Below are 27,709 nucleotides of genomic sequence, written 5' to 3'. Positions count from 1 at the left end.
ATGAGTTTAAAACCAAAAGCCTAAAATCTCAAACAGGTCTTCCAAGTTAACATCACAGTGAAACACTGGGGTGGAATTAAAGTCACTTTTAACTTCGTCATTTGTCACCGGAAGTACTGTAATTCGGACACAAGTGATTAAACTTTTGTCGAGGCGACCCTTCCGGATGACAGACTAGAGCCTCGCCAGCTGCCCTCGACTCCGGGCCTGGTCATTGTCCTCACACCCGCCTCCTAAGCTGGGCGCTGCCAGGGCTGGTGGGAGCCAGTCAGTCAAGACGAGTCTCTACAATGTCCCACCGACCGTGTCCCGAGCAGTGGCTCTCTGGATGGGGGAGCTGGGGGGCCTGGGCGGACGGCCGCAGGTACAGGCTGTGTGCCCACCACCCCTGGCACCCAGACTGAGCAACCCCCCGCCCCACCACACCCCCTGCTGGGCCGAGACACCCTCCCCGCCGCCACCCCCGTCATTCCTGGCAGGTGCCACAGGCCCTGAAAGGTTAGCGTGCACTTCAAAACACATGCCAAAGAGCTGTACGCAAAGCCCAACACCTCACTCAGGCCAGAACACCGTCACCACGGATCCCACTTGCAAGCAGGCAGGTGCGGAGGCATCTGATGGGAGGAGGCCTGTCTGGTTCCCAAGGAGACTCTGAAGGCCACCCCCGGGGGGTCCTCGATGGGGAAACTGCCCAGAGGGAGGAGCCTCTGACCTCGGCAATGATGTGGGTACAAGGCCTGTGTGTTTTGCCTGCTTGAGGATAGTTAACTTTGCATCGCTGGCAAGCACCTCAGTAATAATTTCTAACCCTCTAAGTAAAACGGCAAAAACAGTACTTAAAAGGATGAAAATCGATTCCACTGACAAGACAAATCCTAAAATACACAAGAGCTGGACTTTTTCTTTCTTTCTTTCTTGGCCACACCCACGGCCCATGAAAGTTCCTGGGCTAGGGATGGAATCCGAGCTGCCACAGAGACAACACCTGATCATTAGCCCCCTGCGCCACTGCGGTAACTCCAGATTATTTCTTAAAAAAAAAAAAAATTAAGAGCTGATGCCAGGTCTGAGAGCATCTTGAGAAACCTTTTCCAGTAAGTGGTATTTCGATTCTCTCAGCACAACTATGACTGAGATCCACAGTCTAGAAAGAAACCCCGGCCTCGGCAAATGCGCCTTCTCTCTGTGGACTTCCAAGAGCTGAGCTCTGACGCACAGGAGCTCCAGGCTCCCCCCAGGCCGAGAGCGCTCTCGCCCGGTGCATGAACAGACACCCTCCTGACCAGGACACCTCACAACCGCAGGAATCATTTAAAGGAGCTGGATGCTTCAGGAGCATGTTAAGCCACAAATCAAACGGCAAAGCAGCCCTGCAAACCGGCCAGAGTCACAGGCCCGCGCTTCTGCCTCTCCTTCGGGCAGGGGCCCTCCTAGAGACGGGCCCTCTCGGCCACCCGGGCCTGCACGCGGCCTGGCCCACGGCATCCTGGAACCCCCACCAGCACGGCTCTCTCTACTGGACAAGCGAATGGAGGACGCGCCTTTATCTACAAACGCTCAGGCCTCTGTGAAACGATGGCACAAAATCACCACTCTCCGCCTGCCATGGGGGGCCCAGCATCCACTCACGTTGGGCTCTGGGGTCGAGAACCTCAGCCTCATGCCCACACGTGGGCCCTTCTCTGCTTTTGGAACTAGATGCTCGCGTGCCGTCTGAACGTCCTTCTTCTGAGCAGGGAGCATGAGCCGCCCGGCTCTCCTCCACCCCTCAGGGGCTGCACTCAGCTGCCCGCGACTCCAGCCACAGCCACCTCAGGCAAGGGCCACCTGTCCCACCCCCCAGGCCCTGAGCATTCCGTCTCAAACATCCCTGTGCCTCCGCAGGAACTTTCCAGGCATGTGGAAAGAGGGCGGCAGCCCCAGGGAGACGGCCTCCGAGCAGCCTCACCTCCTAGGCAGTCAGGGAGCCGCCCCTGGGTGCCTGAAACTGGGCTTGGGTTTCTGGCAACAGCCTCTTTAAACAGCGAGGTTCCTTTGGGTTGGGAGACACGGGCAGACGAGCACCCCAGCGAGTGTGGGCCGCGGGCCCGCCGGATACCGCACAGCCCCGCCTCAGACAGCCCTCCTGATGTTTGCCCCACGCCGCCCCTTCTGCTCTGGGGCTCCTTGCCGTGGTGGCTGCGCCCCACCAGGCACAAGGGGGCCTGGGGAGGAGGCCGTCCGTGCCGTGACCCCGAGGACAGCGTAGGCACATTCGCCTCAGCCACAGGAAGTGGCCGCCTGCCTGTGACCTGAGCAAACGAAGCGGCCACGTCAACAGCAGCGCAGGGAAGCCCTGTGCCCCTGCAGACAGACACCGCGTGGCCCTGCGCGCTCCCGCTCGGCTCCCGGCCAGCGCTCCGCAAAGACGGCCCCCACGCGGCCTCCGGGTCTCTGAGCAGCACCGCGGGGCCCCAGCCCTCCCCGCAGGCGGCCCGCGAGCTCAGCTGCCCGCGGGCACAGCACTGGGTCACCCTGGGGTCTCGCCCTCGCCTCTTCCTCAGCTGACTCCTGACACACCTATGGGACCTCGGCCATCAGGCTGTACCTTCAAGTGAAGGCCTTTGGGGCGGGAGCCTGGGCTCCGGGCGACGCCTGCCGACCTCGGGCCACCTTTCCGGCACCTCCTGTCAGCAGTCAAGCCGCCCCGGCTGGGTCCCGGGACGCGAGCATCGCTGCAGAGGTCTTCCACGCCCGCAGGGATGGCGAGACGGGCACCGTGCTGGCCCTGGGTCCCCCTGCCTCGGAGCAGAGCCACCCAGGAGCCCTCGGCCACCGGCCACACTCTGAAGCGCCCACCTCTGGGTCTCCTCTGCCCCCGTGTGCACAGTCCCGTCAAAAGGACCCCTCTCCAGGCCAAAGCAAAGTCTATACTTTGGATAAAAATGGAATGATGGGGATTTTATGATTTTTATTGTTATAACCACACGGTCACAAGAGCAAACCGCTAAGTCCCTGCCGGGCGCCAGGCTCCGCCAGCGTTTCACATGCGTCACATCACTTAATGGTTTACAGCGCCAGGGTCAGTGAGAAACGCTCACTCCGGGTAACACGCGTCACGCGTCGGAAGAGCCTGTGGGGATGAACCGAGCGCCCCTGGCCCGTGGCATGCGGGGGGCGCTCCCACCGCCTGGCGCTCAAGGGCGCGGAGGCCTCTCCTCACCGGGCAAGCATGCGGCAGCCCGGCCCCCACTGCCCCCCCGGACCTGACCTTGAACCCGGTGGCTGGCGCTCTACAAGAGCGGCCAATGCAGCGGTCGGCGTCAGGAACCTGACTGCAGGAGCTGGGTGTGGGCCGAGTCCGCAGAGCAGCGAGACGGCTCTCCTGCACACTGACCACAGCAGTGTCACAGGAAAGCTTGGGCTAAGAAAAGACAGGATCGAGAGGCTTCCTGCCTCCTCAGTGGGAAACTCGATGCCTGTCTACGGGGAGAACACGCCCGACCGGCCACGAGAACAGGTGACAAGAGCTCCTTTGAGACTGGGCGGTCGCTCTTTTTTCTCGATGTACAGATGCTGACATTTTTCTCAACAGGAGTTCAGTAAGTTACGCTCTAGAGGAGGGAAGGGGCCTCTCGCAGGACGAGCCCCTCTGTTGTGCTGTCCCTGTCCCGGGCCTAGGACAGCCCCTGGAAATCTACAGTGACCACCGGGATACGACCGTGGCTCTGCTATGGGATGAAGGCGACCGGTTAAATGGCCTTGATTCGGTATCTTACCTTGGTCTTACAATTTGTTATCTGCTTTCTCCATTGTGTGTGTTATTAATACCAGTAAAAACAAACTGTCACCCGTCTTCCACAAGTGACTGGGATAGGAATGCCGCCTGCAGCAGACACCGTGGGGGGTTACGTCATGTTAAGTGCAGCACAGAGCAGCTGAGTTCAAGTCCAGCTTGGCTGATGTGGGCTCCCATAAAAGCTGTTACCAGTGAAGGCGAAAAAAATAAGAATTTGCTCTACTAAGGGAATAAGAAACGAGGTTACAAACACTTCAATCACACTCCTTCCTCCCAGGCCGTTGTCATGCACGCGTGCCGTCTCCTGCCCCCGCCAGGATGTGGGGCTCCGGAAGAGCTAACCTCACTCCTAACTCCGGTTTCGTTGTCACTGTCCCTGAGCGAGAGGAATCCAGATCACGTGACCTGAAGCGTCTGGAAATGCCGACCCTCTGAAAACCCTCACTCCCGCCGATGCTGACGAAGGGAGGAGATAAGCCAAGGGCACGTGACCCCAAGAAGGGGCCGGCCCGAGCCCCGCACGCGGCGGCCCCTGGGGCCCTCCTTCGCTAGAACGACGCCCTGCGCCTGTCGTGCTGGGGCACGCGGCGTGGAGACGCGCCCTGAAGGTGCGCCTGGGTCCGCGGGCCTGCCTGTTCACCTCGAGGGCTTCCAACCAACAGCACAGTTCTGCAAACATCAACTCCAACGGGAGAGTTACATGAGCCACCAAGGCCTAAGAGACACCTAGGGACTGAAATGCTTTTCGGAAGGAACAGAATCCACCCTACGGGAGGCACGTGTCACCTTCAAACGCAAGAAGCTGTAATTAACATATTTAATACAGGAAGGTATTCAGGCATCTATCCACCTGTGGAGGTCTAAAGAATTAAAAGTCAGGGAGGGCAAATGACTGCAAACGCTTGGTCTAAGTCTCCCAAGTTCAGAACCAACGTCTAGGCCAGAAGGATGAAACTCGTCCTGGCAGGAGAGGCAGCGGACCCTCCCGGGCCCGACACGCTGCGCCCCACCCTCCCGGCCCGCGGTCCCTGCGCTGGATCGACGCCTCTGACCCCACGGCTCCCGACCCACCGGCAGCTACAGGCAGATCTCAGCGGCCTCAGGGATCTTCGTTTGATCGCATCGGATGACAGTAAAAGGAAAAACCCCCTCCAATAAGTGGGCCAAAATATGATACAAGAAAAACTCATTAAAAAATTTTAAACAAAACAGCTGACTTAAATAAAAGGGTCTATGGCACTGGAACTTTATTTTCGTTTTCCTCTTCTTTACAATTGCAGGCCACCTTTTATTTAACTTTTTAGGATACTAATCTGAACCTAGACGAGGAAAAAAGGAAAAAGAAAAATGTCTGGTACAGCATTTGCCTTCGCACGCTTCCGTAAACTCAGAGACGCTGAGGATGGGTTCCTACCACCCTTTCCCGAAGGAGCCCCGAAGAAACGCCTGGCACACACGGAAACTGTCCCTGCTGAGCCGGCTGAGCCCGAGGGCGCCCCCCTCAGAGGGGCGCCCCCCTCAGAGGAGCGCCCTGTGACCCTGGTGGAGGACTCGGGCGGAGAGCTGCACACCTGGCGTCAGCGCCAGAACCTCGCACCCAGGCAGGCCGGCCCTCCTCTCACCCAATCCCCGCCAGGGACCGTGGAGGAGACCTCGTCAGAGGTGCCACCTTCTGGCCCAGCAGGCGGAAGGGCTCCCCCCTCGCCTCACTACCCTGATCCGAAAAAGCCCAAGGCCCACACCCCTTCACAGATGTCCGCAACACAGGACTCACGTCTACAGTGAGAAAGAACCACAGGGAAGAAAGAACAAGAAACTAGAGGGGGCAAGTCAGTGCCTCGGGTCCTTGCTAATCCTGGGAGGCCAAACTCCCTCTGGGCACAGCGTCCCGTGCCTGCGTCCTGGGGCTGTCTGCAGAGACTCAGCTAGGAGGCTGCGGCTACACGTCCGACGCCCTCCTGCGTGAGAGCCTGACACGGCTGGTGTCTGCCAGCACGTCCGTCTGCAGGTCGGGAGCAGAGGAGCCGCGCCCCCACGCAAGGGCTGACTCCCTCCACCCTCACGGGCCTGAGAACGCGCCAGGATTTACAGGACCAGAGCCGCAGGCGCGTGCACACGGCGGGCCCTCCATCCCGCTGGGCGCGCCCACGGCCCGCAGGCAGCCCCAGGGGCCCGGTGTCTGCTCAGGACCGTGAGAAAAAGCACAGACAGATTTCCAGCACAATCAAATGCATCAACACGAAGTACAGCCACGCATGTTCACACAGACACTGTGCGGACTCTGGGTCTGAGACGGCGCTCAGGGCGCCCAGCTCCCTGTCTCTGGGGAGAACGCCCACCACGTGAGTCTGAGCTGCCACACAGCCACCCGGGCAACTAAGGGACCTGTGAGTGGTGCCGTGCTGGCCACCATCCCTATGATTTTACCTCATTCTCAGTGAGGGATGCAGAAGGAGACGAGCTTTTGCTAAATGCCAGCGACGCAGCCGCTGCCGGGGGGGCCCGGAGCCTCTTCTTCAGGGGTTTGCACGCGTCAGACAGGTGTTTTGTGGCTGTAAGATAAGGGTGGTTCGTGAAAGTCGAGTCTGAAAGTCAAGTCTGGAAGCTTAGACGCTCAACCTCTTTCCGGCTTTAAATGGATCCCTCTGATAAATGAAGTTCTAAAGATGACTTTTCTGGACTCCTACGTCACAGGAGAGGCTTAATTCTTTGTGGTGGAAAAATTGGGGCAGACAAAACTGCCTAGAGAGCTCCCGGGTCCCCCTGCCCGGGCCGCGATCACCCTGCTGGTTCTTGTGCAGCAAAGCCCAGGCACCTCCCTTCATCATAGGAAGCTTAGAACAGCTCTGAACAGAGGAGTAAACGCAGCCACAGGATCACCACCAGACTTAAAAGGAACAACCCTTTCCACCACCAGATGCCCACTCATTGTTCACAAATGTCTCTTGCTGTTTTTTTTGGTCTTTCTAGGGCCGCACCCGTGGCATATGGAGGTTCCCAGGGTAGGGGTCTAATTGGAGCTGCAGCCACCGGCCTACACCACAGCCACAGCAACGCCAGATCCGAGCCACGTCTGCGAACTGCACCACAGCTCACAGCAACACCGGATCCTTAACCCACTGAGCGAGGCCAGGGATCGAACCCGTGTCCTCATGGCTACCAGTCAGGTTCGTTACCACAGAGCCACGATGGGAACTCTCTGATCCCCCTTTTCTTCCTTTTGACAACTATTTTTCACAAACATTTTAGGCTGGTTTCTTCAACATATGAAGTAGAAATACCTAGTCCTTGCTTTTGTTTTTAGCTAATACACATGGAGGACCAAGTACGAATGGTAAGTTGGAGCTCCCACTGTGCCGCGATGGGACTGGTGGCATCTTGGGGGTGCTGGGACGCAACTTGATCCCAGGCCCGGCACAGGGGGTTAAGGATCCATGTTGCCGCAGCTGTAGCTCAGGTCTCAACTGCAGTTCGGATCTGATCCCTGGCCCAGAAACTCCCTATGTCATGGGGCAGCCCAAAAAGAAAAAAATAATAAAAATTAAAAAAAATAGAAATGGTGAAATTTACAGCAATAACCGGTACCAGCAAGTCAGAACCCTGGACACCTCTCATTTAAACCACTTCTTTAATACAATTTTCAAGTGAAAATAGCAAAGCCGAGTAGGAGTGGGCGGAAAAGGGCCCTCGAAACCCCTCAGCTGAGCCTTCCGTCTCCGAGTGAGAGCACTGCATTTCCAGCTGCACGAGAGTTGCCTTTCCACCCCCTCCAGACGCCAGTTTCGTGTTCACAGGCTCACCGCCGCCCCCGGGGGGCTCCCGGAGGAGAGGGCCAGGCTGGCTGTCCCTCCCGCCCACCCGCGCCTGGGCACCCGGCCGGAGTGCTGACCACATTACCTGCCTGGCTCTTCAGGGAGGAGGCTGCCTCAACGGCCTTGCACGCGCCTGTGCGGGCCGGCTTGTCGGTGACCGTCTCTCTCTGTTATTGAAAACAGAAAGAGGGCGGGAAGATGAGGAAGAGGAACGAAAGGGGCAACATCTCCAAGCAAACCAAGATGGGTGTGAGCAGCTGTGCAACACAAACGTCCTCCTCTGGAAGCGTTCTGCACACGTGCCACCTTCCCGGGACCAGAGCCGCCCTGGCGCCCGCGCCCCCGACGGGCACCTGCTGGGGGCGGGCCGGCGTCACCTGAGACACTGCAGGTGGAAGCGGCTGGGAGGAACCGCCTTCTGCTCTAGACAAGGCCCGGCAACTGAGAGCTGGTCCCCGCCCCCCGACTTCCAGTGCTGAGACAAGGTGCAGAGATGCAGCGTAGACAGAGGCCCCCCGCAAAAGCACACTTCACGACAGAAAACAGCAAAGAAAAAAAAGGAGCATGAACACTTGTCTCGTGTGCAGAACTGGAACAACGCGGCAAAAATACTTTCTGGACAGCACTGTGGGGCCGCCGCCTCGCGGCCACTCTGCTCTGGGCTCCCGTGGGAAAGTCAGAGCCCTGGGGGCCGGGTCACAGGTGCACAGCGCCTGCACTGCGACCCGGCCCATCCGCTCAGTGCGTATCAGGCACTGTGCTCGGTATGACTTAACTCTCTTTTTAAAAACCATGTGCTAGTTCCTCATCTAGCAGGTCATAAAATATTTCCATCTGGCTCACAAATGTTTTTCTGTAAGTCCTTTATACAAACCTTCCTTTCTCTGTTCCTCTCCCTCTCTTTCTTTTTTGTTTTCCTTTCTCTTTTTTTTGCTTTTCAGGGTCACAGTTGCAGCATACGGAAGTCCCCAGGTTAGGGGTAGAATCAGAGCTGCAGGTGCCGGCCTGCACCACAGCCACAGCCATACAGGATCCAAGCCACACCTGTGACCTACACCACAGCTCATGGCAACACTAGATCCTTAACCCACCAAGTAAAGCCAGGAATGGAACCCGTGTGCTCATGAATACGAGTCGGGTTCATTGCTGCCACGACAGGAACTTCTTAAAGGCTTCTTGGAGAATAACACAGCTAGGGAATTCGGATGCTCTTCAGTCAGGCCATTATTTACACAGTGAACGACACGCCCTAAAATCCAGGGTCATCTTACGTATGCGGTTTTGTTGAACCGCAACATCAAGTATCATTCACCGCACGTCTGGCTGGTGCCAGTGCCTGGCAACTAAGAACGCGCTCTCTCCCGAGGCCTTTCCGAGCAGCTCCAGGAGCGTCCCCGCCGCCCACTGAGCACCCCGTGGACCCTGAGGAGGCCTGGGCGTCCCCGCCTGCATCCTGACGGGAACCGGGCAGGCCCAGCCGAGGTTACCTTCCGGAGACTGTGCCTGTCCGCCCGGAGTCTCTTCCCAGGCGCGCCCTCAGCGTCGGCAGCTTCGGTGGAGTCCTGGGTCCTTTTCACGTGGTTCCTTTTTTTCCCATTTAAGTTACCTGGGAAGGGGAACGGGGGAAACGGCCATGACCACCACCCCAGGAGCCACCCTCGAAAGCACAGAGCCAGCCTGGGACGGGCCCCCCGGAGCCCTGCGCACGCCCGGGCCTAAGTCCCACAGGGCAACGCTCTCTGCACGTTCCAAACTGCAAGGGACCATTTCCCGTGAGAGGAGAAAATCCTCCTCTAGAGGTGACTTATTGGTCCCTAGTGCAGTCTAATGCACGGTGGCACTAAATTTAAATATAACCCGGCCTCTGCGTTTTCACCCTTTAGTAACTTCGGACGGGCGGACTTTAGGTTGAACTTTAAAAACAGGGGCAACGTGCTACTTGTAGCACGTTGCCCTGCAGAAGCATCTTAAGTGGCAGCACTAACTCCATCTGCCATCTGTGAACCCAGGGCCTCTGCAGGAACACCGCCTGCCCAGATGTCAGGGGTCCAAGCTGTGCTGACCCAGAAAAGCAAGACGGAAGGGCAGAGTCAGCGTCTAGAGAGCTGGTGGGCTTGCCCAGGCCAGTGCTGCGGGCACACACACCCAGAGTCTGCACTGGCAGGACCACTTTACAGAGGCGCGGGGCATGCCCGGCCCGTTCGGCAAACGTCCCGTGGAAGGCGGGGTGCCCAAACGCTGCTGTGTGGTGAGACAGAGCAGCCGGCAGCCAGCAGCCCAGGGCTGACAGCGCTAAAAAGAGCCACAGCGGGAGTGCTGGCCTCACCAGCTGCCAGTCCCCGCCTGGCATGAACCAGCCCAAGAGCAGCCCTCACCAAGCTGGGCCCCGGCCACAGCCCTGGGCTGGCCTCAGGGGACCCAGGGAAGAAGGCTGTAGACTGGTGGCCGTGGGGCCTGCTGAGCAGCCAGAGCGCAGCCAGCCTGACCTGCCGGCGCCCAGTCCGGGCTGCCTCCCTCAGCACGGGCACTGCAGACAGACCCGCAGGAGGGGTGAAATCGCATCGTCTGCCGTTCCGTAAGGACCGCCCTGCACCAGGACACGGCAGCGCTAGTTCCTCACAGAAGTAAGACGGGCAAACGTGTGAATCCCTAACGCCGAGACGAAGGGACGGCGGACACCACGGCCCTGGCCTGTCACTTTGATGGTCAGCACTGGGGCCCCTGGGCGGGGGGAGGCCTAAGTGCCAGCACCCCCGACACACACCAAGAACTCAGAACGGTCCACGATGACAAGAGGGCCGCACGAGCGTGTCACACCTGCTCTTCAGGAGTAAGGCCCGGGGCCTCAGGGAAACCGACGCTAAGCCAGCGGCCACTGCTTTAGGCTCAGTGGGCCGCCGCAGACCCGCGAGTCCTGCCTTTCCCAGGAAACACTCAGATCTCAGCATCCTCACTGTTCTAACTGGCAGCGTTCGCAACGAAGGCTGAGGGAACGGAATTCACTGTCAGGATCATGAGACGGGGGGTGCCCTGCCGTGGAGAGCGAGAAGCGTGCATCCGGGCCCCAGAGCAGAGGCAGCTTCTCCTGAGCCGCGGCCTCGGTCAGGGGAGTCCGGAGACGCCCCACGGCTGGCCCCTCCAAAACTCCTCAGCGACCACCCCTGAGAGACGCAGCCATTTCGAGGTTTTTGTTTGGACTGTTTTCTGGCTTTGCCCATGGCATGTGAAGGTTCTGGGCCACAGATCAAACCCATGCCACAGCTGTAACCAGAGCCACGGCAGTGACAATGATGGATCCTTTACCCTCTGAGCCCCCAGGGAACTCTTTTTTTTTTTTTAGAATTTTTTTGTTTTTAAACTGAGGCCTAAGAAGAACCAGAGGACAGGCACATTTAAGGCCAGCCCAGATCACCCTCCTCGGGCTGCGAGCTCTCCAGCAAACAGGCCACGAAGGGCCCTGGGGGGCTCTGGCCCCTGCCCACTCGGGGGGCCGCCTGTCTTCCGCTCGGGCGCAACCCCACTGCTGCAGAGGCGAGAGGGCCCTGGGGGCCCAGGAGTGAGGAGACACAGGCAACGGGAGCTGCAGTACCCTGCCCACTGGCACGCCTGCCGCCTCACGAGCCCAGCACCGTGCAGCCACACCACACAGAGGACACGAGCACAGCGGGGCGTTTACCGGACTCTTCCTCGGACTGGGAGGGGGCCACCAGGGCAAACTTGGTGTTGTAGCGTGCTTTCTGCTTCTCCGTGAGCACGTCCCACTGCGACCCCAGCAGCTCTTCGATCTCCTCAGCAGAGGCGTCTGGGTGCTCGGCGACAACCTGCCAACACAGGAGAGGCAAGGGGGAGGCTCAGCACCTGAATTCACAGGGCCCGATGCGCAGCCCTCGGGAGCGCGGCACGTCGGGGAGCTCTGCCCCATAACAGCTTCAAAGAAAACAGTGTTTAACTGATGCAGCTACTCAGCCAAAACCAGCGCCGGTGGCTGTGTGAGTGCAGGAAGTGAGAAGCGGTAAGAGAAAATCACTTCTCCACAGTCGCCCGTCACTGACAATTTCCCGGGCGCCCGTGAGAAGCCAGCCATAGGAGGGGCCCTTGGATGCAGACGGGAGGTCTTGGCCGCACCACCCTCCACCAGGGACAGCGCTCTAATGTAGCCAGGCCCGAGCTCCCCTGGCCCTGCAGCCCCCACCCCGCATTTCCACAAGGTCCGCAAGGGACTCAGGTGCTCAGAGGCGGGGGCCCGGGCTGCTGGCCGGAATAAGCCCGGGGGTAGGGGGTGGACGCTGGTGCTCAGCCCTGGCCAAGACCACGCCACCCAGCAGGCCTGGCATCACTTCTTTTTTTTTTTTTTTTGCTTTTTAGCTGGGGGTCAAATTGATCTGAGCTGCACCTGCAACCCACGCCAAAGCTTGTGGCAACACCGGATTCTTACCCACTGAGTGAGGCTAGGGATCAAGCCCACATCCTCCCAGATACTAGTGGGGTTCTTAATCCGCAGAGCTACAGTGGGAATTCCTGACTTGACATTTTTATTTTAAAGATGTTCATTTTTTTCCATTATAGTTTGTTTACAGTGTTCTGTCAATTGTCTACCGTACGGCGAGGTGACCCTGCCACACACACACACAGACACATTCTTTTTTCTCACATTATCCTGCGCTATCACAAGTGACCGGGTAGAGCTCCCAGTGCTGCACAGCAGGATCTCATTGCTTGTCGTTCCAAAGGCCATAGTTTGCATCTCCGAATACCCCAGATTCCCAGCCCGCCCTCCCCCTCCCCCCCGGCAACCGCAAGCCTGTTCTCCGAGTCCCCGGCTTTCTTTTCTGGAAAGGTTCACCTGTGCCACGTACTAGAGTCCAGACATGAGTGACATCATATGGTGTTTGCCTTTCTCTTTCCGACTGACTTCACTCCGTATGAGAGTCTAGTTCCATCATGTTGCTGCAAATGGCATTAGCTCGTTCTTTTTGATGGCTGAGCCGTATTCCATTGTGTGTTTGTACCACATCTTCTTTATCCGTTCATCTGTCGATGGACGTGTGGGTTGCTTCCAGGTCTTGGCTGTGGCGAATAGCGCTGCGGTGGACATACGGGCGCGTGGGTCTTTTTCAAGGGAAGTTTCGTCTGGGTATGTGCCCGAGCGGGACGGCTGGGCCACGTGGCGGGTCCACGTACAGTTTTCTAAGGCGCCTCCGTGCTGTTCTCCACAGTGGTTGAACCGGCTTCCACTCCCGCCAACAGAGCAGGAGGGTCCCTCTTCTCCACGGCCCCTCCAGCACTTGCTGTCTGGGGACTGACGCACGACGGCCGCTCTGGCTGGGGTGGGAGCTGGTCCTCGCAGTCGTCTTGATTTCACTGCTCTAAGAGTCGGGGACGGCGAGCGTTTTTCATGTGTCTGTTGCTCGTCTGTGTATCTTCTCTGGAGAAATGTCTCTTCAGGTCTTTCGCTCATGTTTCAGTTGGGCTGTTGGCTTTTTGCTGTTGAGTTGTACAAGTTGCTTGTATATTTTAGAGATTAAACCCTTATCAGTTGCATCATTTGAAAACAGTTTCTCCCATTCTGTAAGTTGCCTATTTATTTATTTATTTTTTTATGGTTTCCTTTGCTGTGCAAAAGCTTGTCAGTTTGATTAGGTCCCATTGGTTTTTATTTTATTTTTATTTTTTTTGTCTTTTGTCTTTTTAGGGCCACACCCACGGCATATGGCGGTTCCCAGGCGAGGGGTCTAATCAGAGCTGTAGCTGCCGGCCTACACCACAGCCACAGCAACATCAGATCCAAGCTGCATCTGCGGCCTACACCACAACTCATGGCAACACCGGATCCTTAACCCACTGGGTGAAGCCAGGGATCAAACCCGAAACCTCATGGGTCCTAGTCGGATGCGTTTCCGCTGTGCCATGAAGGAAACTCCCCGTTGGTTTATTTTTGCTTTTATTTCTGTTGCCTCGGGAGACTGTGCTGACAAAACATTTGCACGGTTGATGGGAGAGAATGCTTTGCCCGTGTTCTCTCCTGGGAGTTTGATGGTCTTGTCTTACGCTGAAGTCTTTAAGCCATGCTGAGTTTATTTGTGGGCAGATGGTGTGAGGGTGTGTTCCAGTTTCACTGACTTACAGGCAGCGGCCCAGTTTTCCCAGCCTCACTTGCTGAAAAGGCTGGCTCTTTCCCATCTTACGTTCTCGCCTCCTTTGTTGAAGATGAACTGACCGTAGGTGCCTGGGTTTGTGGAGCCCTGGTCTCCTGCAGGACAGGCAGGGTGCTCCCCTCTGTACAAGCGAGGGTGGACCTGACGTGTTGGAATGTGGAAAACAATCTGAGAAAACACTCCCTGGCACGTAAAGAAGAGGGAACGCAAGCCTCAGCGCCCACCGCAGTCCCCGGGGAAGCCGGCCGCAGGCACTCAGGCCCACGTCCTGTGGGGCTCCCTCTGCCCTCCAGCAGCAGAGCTGCGGAAGCGCCCAGGCCCTGGCAGTTTCACGTGAACACCCCGGGCCCACCTCTCACGCCTGCCTGCTGCCCCCTCTCAGCCCAGCCTGCCTGCCCGCCACCCAGCCCCACCCAGCGCTTCAGGCATAGATAGAGGCTCTGAGACGCCCGCAGTGAAGGGTTCTGGGCAAAGGTTTGGGTTCAAGGGCCCTTGCTCGCCCCGACACCCCAAAGCACAGCACATCCATTGTGGCTGCTGCCTCCTTGTCACCCGACCCAGACCACAGTGTCCCTGGTCAGAATCAAGTAAACGTGTCCACAGCCACCTCCTCAAACGGGACCCCCAGCTGCCCAGGGGCCACCCTTCCCCTGCACCTAACCGGCGCCAGGCTGGCCCGCTCCCCTCCTGCAGGTCCCACTCCCCTGGCGCTCCCTCAGGTCCATCCACAGCCGAGGTCCCCATCCCACAAGGCCCCCCTCCACGAGAGGGAGCACAGCCCAGTCCCGCCTGGGGAGACGCCTGTCACCCCACGAGCCCGGACCCGAGGCGGACTGGGCCCTGCCCGCAGACAGCCTCCTCCGCAGGCACGGCCTGCGTCCCTGCACAGGCCCCTGGAGTCAGGACGGGAGCCCCGGCAGCAGCCGCCCCCATCCGGGGCGCCCACACTTGTGCTCTCGGTCCCCCACCCACATGGCGCCCACGGGCGGAGGAAGCATGCTCGCCATTGTCGTGGGCTGAGGAACCAAGCCACAACCGTCCCCCGACACCTGTGTGGCCACAGGTGCCACCCTGTGCCCACGCTTCGGGTCAGCTCCCGGTCCTACTACTTGCCTGTGGCCCCAGCCTGGAGCTCGGCACAGCCAGCGCTAAGACAGGGCCGGCCAGGCCCGCCTCGGACACACAGCGGCACCAAGAGCGGCTGCCCCTGTCTTCAGCAAACCCTCTCCGACGTAGGAGAGCGTGGAGGCCCAAGGTCCCCTGGCGGCCACACCGGCGAAACGCCAGCCACGCGCCGAGGCTCCACCTGCCCCTCGCAACCGCACCCTACCCTCCACGCACAGCGGAGAGCTGTGCGGGCACCGCGCCCCCCACGAGCACATGCCCGCCCCACCCTCGGGCCTCCTGACAGAGCAGCGCCCGCAGCGCGGCATGGTGGTGCAACTGCCAGGTCCAGGGCTCCAGGCCTCCACCCTGGCCACGTGTGGACCGCATGTGGGGGGCGGGGGGGGGGCGGCCTCCGGGCTGGGAGGACCCCCAGCAGCCCCACGGACAGGCCCCCTGCCGAGCCACGCGCGTGCAGCCCCAGCTGAGCCCTTCCCCATGACCTCTGAGACCTGAGGCAGGGCCCGCTAAGCTGCTCCCCTACCCCCGACCCAGAGAAATAATCAATGCGTGCTGTCAGGAGCCTCTGAGCCCAGAGGTGACTTGTACAGCCACAGACACCTCACACAAACCTGTGTACAGAGGAGTTCCCGTCGTGGCTCAGCAGCAAAGAGCCTGACTGGCATCCCTGAGGACAGAGGTTCTATCCCTGGCCGCGCTCAGTGGGTTGAGGATCCGGCGTTGCCAGGAGCTGTGGTGTGGGTCGCAGACGCGGCTCGGATCCCGCGTTGCTGTGGCTGTGGTGTAGGCGGGCGGCTACAGCTCCCATTCGACTCCTAGCCTGGGAACCTCCATATGCCGCCGGTGCAGCCCCAAAAAGACAAGGGAAAACAAAGAACAGGCAGAGAACATGCTAGCAGCAATCCCCTCCCAGAGACAACAATCAGCAAACCAAGCAGCGCCTAAGCAGACAGGAGGGCTGCCCACGGCCTCCCGGCAGGCGTCTGTGCTAAGGCGGCACTGCCTGGGGCTCAGTGTCTGGAGCGGAACGCGGCGCACCCACCGTCTGCAGGGACGCGCACGGCGACCGAAGCCGGGTGTGAGCTGCAGGGCTCTGGCTCTGCGTGTGCGGTGGCCACACGGGGCCCCTTCGGCGCTGGCTCCTCGGTCCTCTCGGAAGCAACAAGCTCCTGTGTGTCCGTGACACACACTTCGGTGCGAGAGGGCGGAGAGCAGTCTGGGTCCCCCAAGGCAAAAACGGCAGCCTTTGGAAAGCGGTCTGAATGCTCTCCCATCGCTTCACACGAGCAAGCGGTGCACCCGCGGCGACACGGACGAGGAAGAGGCCGGACCAGGGCGGCGGGTTCCGCGCTGTCCTGGCCTCGCCCCCTTCCAAAGCCGAGAGCAGTGCTCCTGGCCACGCAGCCTCGCCCTCAGCAGGCGCCACGCGGCAAGGGCGCTGCTCGGGGCCGGGGTCTCCAGCCCCCGGAGCTCCACAGGGACTCGGGTCAGATGCGGCAAGCAGGCCACACTCACCGGGGGCGGGGGGCTCCTCAGACTCCACCTGGGTGACACTAGGTGACAGGACCTGCAACCCCGCAGAGCGGGCTCTCCCCCGGGACACACAGGAGGTCCCCTGAGCTGCTGCCTAGGGTTGTGCCGTCTGCCATTCGGCAAATGACTTTTTGCAGCTTCGAACGCTGTGCTGTCTCCTTGGATGCAAGGGGGAAGCTTTTCTTGGGTGGCTGCCTCGGCCTGAAGTTACAAGACCGAGAGCACGTGCATCCTCCACGCCACCAGACGCCGCCAAATTCCTCTTGAGATGCGTCGGGAGGGACGACGTTCCCCCGGCCCTGACGGTGGAGCCACTCCTCGCCTCGCCTCCAAAGGCGTGTGGCTGGGTCTCCTCGCCTCCCCTGACCGTGGCACCATGACACATGGTTCCCTGGCCGACCTGGGCTCACAGCCTCTCTGTGGGGACACACTGGCCAGCCGGGCTCTTCTGCAAAGAGCCATTGTCACGGCCTTTCCCCGCTTCCTTCAGGACTGTGTGAGCCTGTCCCTTCGTCTTAACCCAGCTCTGTAACGTCTGTCATCTGTCTGGCCTACGAAATCCTCCCGAAGTGACAAAGTTCTCCCATGCGGCCAGGTTCTGAAATCACCAGTGTGGTCGCAGGGCCTGTCCCGAGCAGCCAGCCCACTCCGCTGGCCAGCAGACCTTTCTCGTCTGCTTCCACGGGCTCGAGAGTCTGCTTCGGGTTCCGCTCTGGGCAGTGTCACCGTTCTCAGTAACAGAACCCCCTCTGCGGTGGGCGAGGCTGCAGGCCAAGCTTCACTTCAAACACACCTATGTTCGCTTCCGCTTAAAAAAGCAAAGACTTACTTCCTGGAGTTCCCGTCGTGGCCGCAGCGGAAACGAATCTGACTAGGAACCATGAGGTTGCAGGTTCGATCCCTGGCCTCCCTCAGTGGGTTAAGGATCCGGCGTTGCCATGAGCTGTGGTGTAGGTTGCTTTGGCTGTGGCGTAGGCCGGGGGCTACAGCTCCAATTAGACTGCTACCCAGGAACCTCCATATGCTGCAGGAGCGGCCCAAAAAGAAAGGCAAAGACTTCCTGCTGGCAGGTGTATTAGGACGACACAGGATTTACAGTGTAACCCAGGGAGAGATGACAATTTCAACTTCAGAATACTGAGCCTTCCTGTAACGTGTCTGTAACACCTCTATGTAGGTCTGCTAAAACATCAGTCTCTTTCCTCCAAAGTTACACATATTTTGTTGTATTTATTCCTTGGTATCTCGAGTATTTGATGCTATCACAGAAGCTCTTTTTAACATTCCACTCGCTCGCTGCCGCTGTTCGTGTGTGCTCATCTTACTTCTACCAGTGCTGGGCACCCCTTCCTAAGGCTAAATATTTTCGCAGACTCTCCAGAGTTTTCCACCTGGGCCTCCGCCAGCAGGGACAGCTCCCCTCCTCGTTTGCAGTCAGGCACTTCGTCCTCCTCCTCCTCTGCAGCAGCAGCGGCCCCGGCACAGCCGTGACAGCCCTGCCTCGTCCATGACTCAAGAGACGACATCTCCGGTTTCAGGAGTAAGTGCCATCTGCCTGAAGTTTCTGACAGACACCCTTCACAGACTGAAGGAAGCTCGCTTGCTAACCTGTATCGAAAAGCCATGCCACCTGCTGAGACCATCAGTTGGTCTGAAAGCGCGCATCGCACTAGCACACTTGCCAGCCTCACAGCGGCCTCCCATGCCTGAGAAAAGCCGCCAGCTCATTGTGAACACAACCAAACACAGGGCCTGACCCCTTTCGCTCCTCACAATGAAATCAAACCTTTCGCTGTCCAGAGAGCCGGCTGCGCTATGAAAGTGAGGAAGAGAATCACTCGGGAGTCGCTGTCCCTGGGGCACGGCAGCCCTCCGGCCCCGCCGCCAGCGGCTGCCGGAGGGTCTGTGCAGGCGCAGGCGTCCGCAGGCAGCTCCAGAAAAAGCTCCTGGGGAAGACGCTCCCTGGGCCAGATGCTCGGGATGTGGCCGAGCTTCCAGCAAAAGGCAGCCCCACGAAGGCCCCCTCCGGCCACCCCCGCGTCTCCTCCCCAGGCCGGGAGGAGCACGGAGCAGCCCAGAGAGCAAGGACTAGCCGGCCTGGCCCCAGGGCTGAGAGCCGCCCTCCGAGCCCCTCGCTCGGCACAGCCCGTGCTGCCGACGCTGAGAAAGCGGCCGTCAGCAGCGAAGGAGTGGCCCTCCCACGCAGAACCCCCCAGGAGGAACGCCACCTGGAACCCGCCTCGACACCGACCTCGTCCCTGTGCTTCCGACAGAAGACCAGAAACTGGGCGGCCGCGTCCCCCTTCCGGCTTCTCGGCGCGGAGGCCAGGGCCCTTCTCCTCCCGGGAGGAGACCCCACTCCTCTCCGGGGCGCGGCTTCCGCCGGCTTCTGAGGGGTGCCCTTCAGCGTCCCGGGGTCGCCGTCTGGGCTCTCGGCGGCGCTGCACAGCGTGGCTCGCCGCCTCCTCTTGACAGGCACGCCCTCCTCCCCCGCGGACAGGGGCTCGGCAGCAGCGGCTTCCAGGACTCCCGGGGGGCCCACGGCGACGCCGGCCTCCTTGGCCACGTGGGGGTTGAGGCGGAGCTGGTCTCCCACGTAGAGGAAGGTGAACTTGGCCTTCCGCTCCTCCACCGACATGCTCGCAGCCGCCTCCGCCTGGAGGATGCCCACGCCCCACTGGGCCCTCAGCTTCCCTGAGATAGGTTTTAACAGCTGGAGAGAGAACAGGTACACATGGAAGTTAACCCATTTTACAGAGGGACCCACTTGAGAATTTCTGATAAATTCAGAAATCAAGAACTACAAAAGCCAATTAACTTGAAGGTTTTAGAGTTCATGCCAGTATAACTCGGCTATTTCTTTAAGCTAGGAAGCGATTCTAATGAAACTAATATACGTTTCTAATATTACAGAGGTATTTATATATCTATATCTATAAAGGAAAACAAGAATTATAAAACGAATTCTCTCTGGGAGTCGTCAAAGGAGTAAAAAGGACAAGCCGTGTCTCTAAAGAAACTTGCCGTGTTGCACGACACAGAAAACTTGGCAGAAGCAAACAATGACAGACATAAGAAGCCATTACAATACTTTAAGCAACCACAAGTTCAAAACAAGGTAAATAATTAAGAATAAAAATAAAAGTTTTGGTCTAAAATTGTACTTAAGGAACAGCTATCACCTTAATTTTCTCAGCTTTCGTGGGTGCCTGCTTGGCACTTTCCTGGCATAATTTTTCAAACTGTCCTTCTCCTTCAAAAGCTACAAGGCTCTTCTCAAATATCCAAGCTCTTTCTGGGGCATCACCAAAGAACTGTACGTGATACTGGCGGGCACTCTTTTTCTGACCTAGTTTTTAAAATAAAACGTTAGAACTTCGAAGTTAGAATTTGGGATGAAATAAGGCAAATCTATTAATAATTACTGATATAAAGTTAGGAGCTGCTTTGAAGTTTTTTATTTGATGCTGTTGGAATCCGTTAACCTCAAATACACCCTGCTCATTCCTCCCCACCACGCTCCACGCCGCAAAGGGGGGGCCTCTACGAGCCACGATGGGGTTCCACACTGAGCGGGAAGGGTGTCCACCAGAGGCACTGCTCACAGCCTCCTTCCAAGATCTACCCAGGATCCCCAATCCACAGGGCAAGCGCACAGGAGCAGAGGGCCAGTCAACAGAGAAGGGACCAGGCAGCAGTGAGGGGACACAGGCTGCTGTCGACAGCCTGGGTTCAAGTCCCAGCCCTCCCACGGGCCAGCTGGGTGGGTGGCCATGGGCCGGCCACTCCTCACAGTGCCCAGAGGGGCATGAGGGCAGCCATGAGGCCACCGAGTAACCCTCAGGGGGCCACTGCTCTTACCCTCAGCAGGAAAGAAGCCACGGCTAACAGCCCAGGCCGACGGAACCAGAGTGGGGAAAACTCAAAAGACTTGGTCCCAAAACCCAAAAGACTCGGCTGGGGTAGAGCGAGGCTGAAAACGTTGGTTCAAAGGTCAGATCTCTGTGCCAAGTTGGGGAGAAAGAGGGGCTCTCCCCTGGGGAGCTGCTAGTCCCTGCCCCCGCACACAGGATGAAAGCCACAACACACCGCAGAGGCAAACCTCTCCACCAACACTTGTGGAGAGTCCCCCAGCCAAGGGACCCACGTCCAGCCAGACCTTCTAGGACAGGCTAACAGTCTCCACCCCAGCTGCAGGTGGCCCTGAGTTTGGCCTCCCGGACGCGAGCCCAGCACCCGAGAAACCTCGGGCGTGAGTGTTTCCAAGATACACAGAAACCAACAGTCTGCAGAGCCAGGCACGATGGCAGGAAGAGATGACACTCGTCCAAGAAGGACTCCAGTTTGCTAGGAGAGGAGAACAAAGAAAGAGAACGTGCTACAGAAACATTAAAACACAATCAGGAAAATGAAACTCAGAGGAGTTCCTGCCGTGGCGCAGCAGGTTAAGGATGCAACTACATCGGGTCAGGTCACGGTGGAGGCACAGGTTCAATCCCTGGATGGGTGCAGTGGGTTAAAGGATCCAGCGATGCTGCATCTGTGGCGTAAGCTGCTGCTGTGCTTGATTCAATTCCTGGCCCAGGACCTTCCATGTGCTGTAGGTGTGGCCACCAAAAAAAAAAAAAAAAAAAAAAAAAAACCAAACCTTCAATAAGAAAGCTTGGACGAAAAGTTAAGAAATCTCCCAGAAAGAAAAAAGTTAAAATGAAAAATATTTACTCCCCAAGGAAACCTACAGGATCAGTCTAGGAGGTGTGTGGCCAAGACAGAGAGAGAGAAGCAGGGACCAGCAGTGCGAGAGCCCGTCTCAGAACTGGAACAGCCTGAGCGCCCTGCCAGCACCGCCGGCAGGGCACACCTGTGTGCCAGTCAAGCTCCTAGGGCGGGCAGAGAACAGCTTCCACATTAATGGAACGAGACACAGAGGGCAAAGTGCCTCGAGAGCCACGCTGGGCTGCTAGAAGGAAACAGGGCAATACCTTCAACTTGTGAGAATTATTTTCAACATAAAATTCTATACCCACCCAAACCACTACCCAAGGGTGAGGACAGAGAAGCGGCATCCTGAGAACCACCTCCCGCACAGGCTTTCTTAGGATGCCAACGACCAACTCCACAAAAAGAAATACTGTCCAAGAAAAAGCACAAGGCGGAACCACAGAGAGCGTGTGACTCGGGAAAGCGCCCTGAAAGAGTGCGCGGCCGGTGAGACAGTGAAGCGGGGCCCCGAGGGGAGGGGAGATGAGAGACGTCCTCCCACGAGTCGGAGCTGCAGGGAAAAGGGGTCAAGACTGAGATCCAAGAAGCAGAAAAGGAAAACGGGAATCGAACACAGGTGTTCATTTTTTCCCCCAATCAGAGAAACTGACTACATCACAAGAGGAGTTTCCGGTTTGGTTTGGTTTGGTTTGGTTTCTTTCTAGGGCCGCTCCTGTGGCATGTGGAGGTTCCCAGGCTAGGGGTCGAATCGGAGCTGTAGCTGCCGGCCTGCACCACAGCCGCAGCTGCTCGGGATCTCAGCTGTGTCTGCGACCTATACCACAGCTCACAGCAACACCGGATCCCTGACCCATTGATTGAGGCCAGGGATTGAACCTGGATCCTCATGGATACGAGTCAGATTTGTTTCCACTACACCCCAATGGGAACTCCCCATAGGATGAGTTTTAAGAAGAGAGAAGTAAATTCCTGAAAAGAATTAAAGCTGGGGGTTCCCATCGTGGCTCAGCTAAAACAAACCTGACTAGCACCTATGAAGAGGCAGCTTCGATCCCTGGCCTCATTCAGTGGGATAAGGATCTGGTGTCGCCGTGAGCTGTGGTGAAGGCCGCAGATGCGGCTGGGACCCTGTGTTGCTGTGGCTGTGGTGTAGGCCGGCAACTACAGCTCCAATTCGACCCCTAGCCTGGGAACCTCCATAATCCCCCACGTGCAGCCCTAAAAAGCCAAAAAAAGAAAAAGAAAAAGAAAGAAAATTAAAGTTGTATGAATAGCAAAGTATATGACTTCAAAAGAAAGGGGACAATTAACTCCAAGAAAAACACAAAAGGTTGTACCAGAAAGAAAATGCGAGTATAGGACACAGCTTACTTTTTCACTGAATGACGTTTACACAGTCAGAGTGACGGGAACACTTGTGTCTGATGTAATAAAAACACTGGGGGGAGTTCCCACCATGGCACAGCGGAAACGAATCTGACTAGGATCCATGAGGACACGGGTTCGATCCCTGGCCTCCTCAAACGGGTTGAGGATCCGGCGTTGCCGTGAGCTGTGGTGTAGGCTGCAGACGCGGCTCGGATCCCGCATGGCTGTGGCTGTGGTGTAGGCCGGCATCTGTAGCTCCGAGTGGACCCCTAGCCTGGGAACGTCCATATGCCGGGGGTAGGGCCCTAAAAAGCAATAAAAATAGAAATAAAAAAATACTAAAAACACCGAGTTAATTACATGGGCAGGACAGAAAGGAAAGAAAGAGGAAACAACCGAAGAGCCCCATCGTAATTTTCCATAATGAAAAGTCAACAGAGGGCGTTCCCGTCGTGGCGCAGTGGTTAACGAATCTGACTGGGAACAATGAGGTTGTGGGTTCGATCCCTGGCCTCGCTCAGTGGGTTAAGGATCTGGCGTTGCCGTGAGCTGTGGTGTAGGTCGCCGACGCGGCTCAGATCCCACGTTGCTGTGGCCGTGGTATAGGCCAGAGCAGCTATGGCTCTGATTTGACCCCTAGCCCGGGAACCTCCATATGTCGCGGGAAGAAGCCCTAGAAAAGACAGGAAAAAAAAAGAAAAAAAGAAAAGAAAAGGTCAACAGAAAATATCTAAATGATAAATCCAAAAAAGGTAGGTAAAAGCGGAGAAACGTGCTGAAAGTCGAGTTCCCTCTGCGGGGAGGGGCCTGCTGTTACCCAGCAACGTCTAAGCACAACGTGACTTGCTTCTAAGTGTGCCTATTTCTTTCACTGTAAAATAGCTAAAACTGAAAAATGTGTTGAGGTTTGCGACTTCTTCCATTATTCTAATACTTTGAAAGAAATTCCTCAGGTCATAAAAGGGAACACAGACATACGTTATCATATTTGCATAATGAAAAAGATCTTACGGTACATATGATGAAATAATATGAACATAATTACTTTTTACAATAAACAGTCAGTGATACAGAAAAATGCTCCTTACATGTCAGCTGGAAAAAAGCAGAGGAGAATGTGACAGGCTGACCCCAAGTTTACAAAATTAATTTAACATTTTTGAAGTTCCTTCTTGTGCAAAAACTTGGTAACAAATGTAACCCAATTTTCTCATATTTTGAAGGTTTTCCTAACCCATGTGAATTTTATTTTGGTCCAAGCTGAGAGGTGACTCACCAACTGACTTGCCACCGTCATTCACCGACAGCCCCAGCCCCAGTCATGAGGGCTCCCTGTGCTGACCTCTGAGGCCCATTCTTAACCAGGTGGTAAGAAAAGACTCCTGAGGCCCCGCCCACACCCCCTCCTACGAGAACTTGACCCTGCCCGTGACTCGGGTACCTGAGGGGGTGCCGCCGTGCTCCTCGCCATCACAGCCCGTCCAACACACGGCGGCCCCTGGCGCTCTGGGCTAGACTGAGCCAGTCTCTTCATATTCTGTGGGGCCTCTGAGCTGACAACAACCGTCCACGTGCAGAGTGGACCCACAAAGAGACACGGCTGCCTCGGCGCTGAAGCTCCAGAGAGGAGGAGAGGCCGCAAGGATGCAGGCGAGGCTGGGGGTCCCCGGAGGACAGAGCTCAGAGACAAGAGCAGAGTTCCGCGGGAAAGCAGGAACCCGGGCACCACGCTGAGCTCCCTGCTCAGTCCTTGGGGTCACCAGAACCCCAAACGAGGAAAAGCAGACACTGACAAAATTTCAAGTAGAAAAGGTATATCCCTTATCACAGTGAGTGATCTTCACACACCTCCCCCTGCGGCTGAGAGAACGGCAGAAAGGAAATACATCATCCAAGCACTATGGAAAACAGTACGGAGAAAGAAAACGACCATATATGACCCAGCCGTCCCACTCCTGGGCACATACCCAGACGAAACTTTCCTTGAAAAAGACCCACGCGCCCGTATGTCCACCGCAGCGCTATTCGCCACAGCCAAGACCTGGAAGCAACCCACACGTCCATCGACAGATGAACGGATAAAGAAGATGTGGTACTGGAGTTCCCGTCGTGGCGCAGTGGTTAACGAATCCGACTAGGAACCATGAGGTTGCGGGTTCGGTCCCTGCCCTTGCTCAGTGGGTTAACAATCCGGCGTTGCCGTGAGCTGTGGTGGAGGTTGCAGACGCGGCTCGGATCCCGCGTTGCTGTGGCTCTGGCGTAGGCCGGTGGCTACAGCTCCGATTCAACCCCTAGCCTGGGAACCTCCATATGCCGCGGGAGCGGCCCAAGAAATAGCAACAATAACAACAACAACAACAACAACAAAAAAAAAGACAAAAGACAAAAAAGACAAAAAAAAAAAAAAAAGAAGATGTGGTACAAACACACAATGGAATACGGCTCAGCCATCAAAAAGAACGAGCTAATGCCATTTGCAGCAACATGGATGGAACTAGACTCTCATACGGAGTGAAGTCGGTCAGAAAGAGAAAGGCAAACACCATATGATGTCACTCACGTCTGGACTCTAGTACGTGGCACAGGTGAACCTTTCCAGAAAAGAAAGCCGGGGACTCGGACAACAGGCTTGCGGTTGCCGAGGGGGAGGGGAGGGAGTGGGGTGGACTGGGAATCTGGGGTATTCGGAGATGCAAACTATGGCCTTTGGAACGACAAGCAATGAGATCCTGCTGGGAACTCTATCCAGTCTCCTGCGATGCAGCATGACGAAGGATAGTGGGGGAAAAAGAATGTCTGTGTGTGTGTGACTGGGTCACTTTGCTGTACGGTAGAAAATTGACAGAACACGGTAAACCAACAATAATGGGGAAAATAAAAATCATTTAAAAAAAAAAAAAGGAGTTCCCATCGAGGCACAGCCGTTAACAAATCCAACTAGGAACCATGAGGTTGAGGGTTCGATCCCTGGCCTTGCTCAGTGGGTTAGGGATCCGGTGTGGCCGTGAGCTGTGGTGTAGGTCACAGACATGGCTCAGATCCTGCGTTGCCGTGGCTGTGGTGTAGCCCAGCACCTGTAGCTATGATTTGACCCCTAGCCTGAGAACCTCCATATGCTGTGGGCATGGCCCTTAAAAAAAAAAAAAAAAGGGAATAAATCACATTATACTATAAATAACCCAAAAAATGAGAAAGCCCGATTACTGAAATACTTTTAGAAAATGCTGGAATTCAGAAATAAAGCAATGAGGGTCCCTTCCATAACAAAGAAAAGGTGAAGCACAAAATTTCCACACCAGAAGGTTACTTGATCAAGACCCCTGGTGTCTAAGGAGAAGCCCAGCAGGACCGGTTGTGCCCGGGCGATGGTGGTGTCCCCAGATCAAGACAGGCCAGCTCTTCCCGGCACGAAACCCAGAGCACACTCATCCTGACTCCAACTCAAGGATCAGGCTTCTGAGCTGCTGCTTCCTCCATCCTGAAGCCGGGCACCTGAAGTCGCCAAGGTTAAGTTCTGCCGCTACAAATCACAGTTCGTTTTCAAAGGAAACCTCAGCTCTCCAAAAGCCTAGGCTGACCTGCAGCTTGTGAGCTGTGCTCTCTTCTGCATGTACATTACACTTCAATTCTTTCCACGTCACTTTTACTTTATTTTATTTTTTTGTCCGCGCCAGATGCAGACGCTCCCAGGCCAGGGACTGAACCCTCGCCACAGCAGCAACCTGAGTCGCTGCAGGGACAGTGCTGGATCCTTAACCTGCTGCACCAAGGAACTCCTACACTTCAATTCAAGCTTAAGCGCATTATACTGATCCAGGTTCAGGTGGGTCTATAATCCCAGGCATGAGAAACAAAGAGAAGGACAAACACAAAGGCAGGCAGGCGGGCAGGGAGGGAGGGAGTCTGGGCTGGGAACAGGGGACAGGGTGAAGGAGGTACATCTTAGAGAGAAACATAGTTCTTGCTTGCCAAGACCCCATGCTCAGCCAGCTTCAGGCCAGAAAGCCGCCCTCCTTCCTGGCCCCCTCTTTCCCCAGCAAGGACGCTAAGCCCCTAAAGCAGGCCCAGCACTCCCATCACTCCCACTCCAGGTTCTGCCTGCCCAGTGCTGGCATCGCATGTGCCCAGAGCTCCACTGGGAGCTGGGACCAGCCCTGCCTGGAAACCTGCCTCACCCCCTAGACGCCTCTGCTCCCCACGGCCATGGACGCACCCAGAGCCCAGACCCGGCTTCCCGACACTGACTCTACTCAAAGAACCCCGAGGTCCTCTGAGAAACGGCTGATTCCAGGACTAGGGCAAAGGCAGTGCCAAACGAGCCCAAGCACCTTTGGTTGGGCCACGTGTAAGGAAGTGTGCAAAGGCGGCTGGGACGAGTCAGAAGCACTCGGCTGACAGGGACTTCGTGGACTCCCACCGGCTAGATCTAGGACAATTTGAACCTTGAGGAGTGAGCTCACTTTCACAGAGAAATGCCAGCTACTTAAACGTGGAAAGCTCGATAAAAATGGACAGCTTCCATTTGATCGGCCAGTGGCTCCTCAAGGAGGCTCACTCCAGGGAGCAGGGCTGCTGGGGAGCCCGGTCCCAAGCACGGGCTGGGGCCACGGGCCCCTCACCGAGGACAAAAGGGGCCGTACCTTCCCACTGGAGAACTCTGGGCCTCCACCTCCTGGGGTGTGGGCCAGATGCCACCCCCATGTTCTCCCAGGTCCCTCTGACCCCTTTTCCATCCAAAGCTCATCTGGATCTCACCCCAGCTAGAAGACATTCATCCCGGCTCTCTCTTCTAAATTGCTTTTCAAATGCACACTACCAGAGTTTCCATAGTGACTCAGCAATAACAAACCCGACAAGTATCCATAAGGACATGGGTTTGATCCCTGGCCCTGCTCAGCAGGTTAAGGATCCAGCATTGCTGTGCACTGTGGTGTAGGCCAGCAGCTGCAGCTCTGATTTGACCCTAGCCTGGAAAATTCCATATGCTGTGGGTGCAGCCCAAAAAAGCAAAAAAAAAAAAAAAAAATCCCCTGCACATCATCAGTCTTCTGAGGTTGATCTGTGCTTTCACAGGCCCCCTCCATCCCCTGCACCCCAAAACAATCCCTGGAGAAGCACACGACTGGGCTACACCCCTCTTCCAAGAAGGCCTGCAGCGAAGGGCCAAGTGTGAGCCCTTTCTCACCAGAAGACAGCACAGTACTCCCGTCTGGCCT

General features: G+C 56.9%; 1 protein-coding gene across 8 annotated transcripts in view; it reads right to left on the bottom strand.

The window, feature by feature from the left end:
- Positions 1-27,709, bottom strand: part of NSD2 (nuclear receptor binding SET domain protein 2) — a 79,201-nt gene that overhangs the window by 19,824 nt on the left and 31,668 nt on the right. For 5 of the 8 annotated variants that reach the window (XR_002346526.1, XM_021100910.1, XM_021100913.1 and 2 more), the window contains exons 4-9: positions 19,586-19,752; positions 18,655-19,116; positions 11,267-11,411; positions 9,078-9,196; positions 7,676-7,757; positions 6,206-6,330 (exon numbers count right to left, since the gene is read on the bottom strand). Coding sequence is in view for 7 of the 8 variants with exons in the window: in XM_021100910.1 (XP_020956569.1) it covers positions 6,206-6,330; positions 7,676-7,757; positions 9,078-9,196; positions 11,267-11,411; positions 18,655-19,116; positions 19,586-19,752 (1,100 nt within the window). In the remaining variant the exon portion in view is untranslated. Of the gene's footprint in view, positions 1-1,035; positions 5,098-6,205; positions 6,331-7,675; positions 7,758-9,077; positions 9,197-11,266; positions 11,412-18,654; positions 19,117-19,585; positions 19,753-27,709 lie in introns of those variants that run through there. The other 3 variants (XM_021100917.1, XM_021100916.1, XM_021100914.1) reach the window with 3 other exon arrangements.

This window comes from Sus scrofa, chromosome 8, assembly GCF_000003025.6.
Source record: "Sus scrofa isolate TJ Tabasco breed Duroc chromosome 8, Sscrofa11.1, whole genome shotgun sequence".
NCBI lineage: Eukaryota > Metazoa > Chordata > Mammalia > Artiodactyla > Suidae > Sus > Sus scrofa.
Note: the sequence above shows the minus strand (reverse complement) of the source record. Positions and strands in the feature narration are given on the sequence as shown.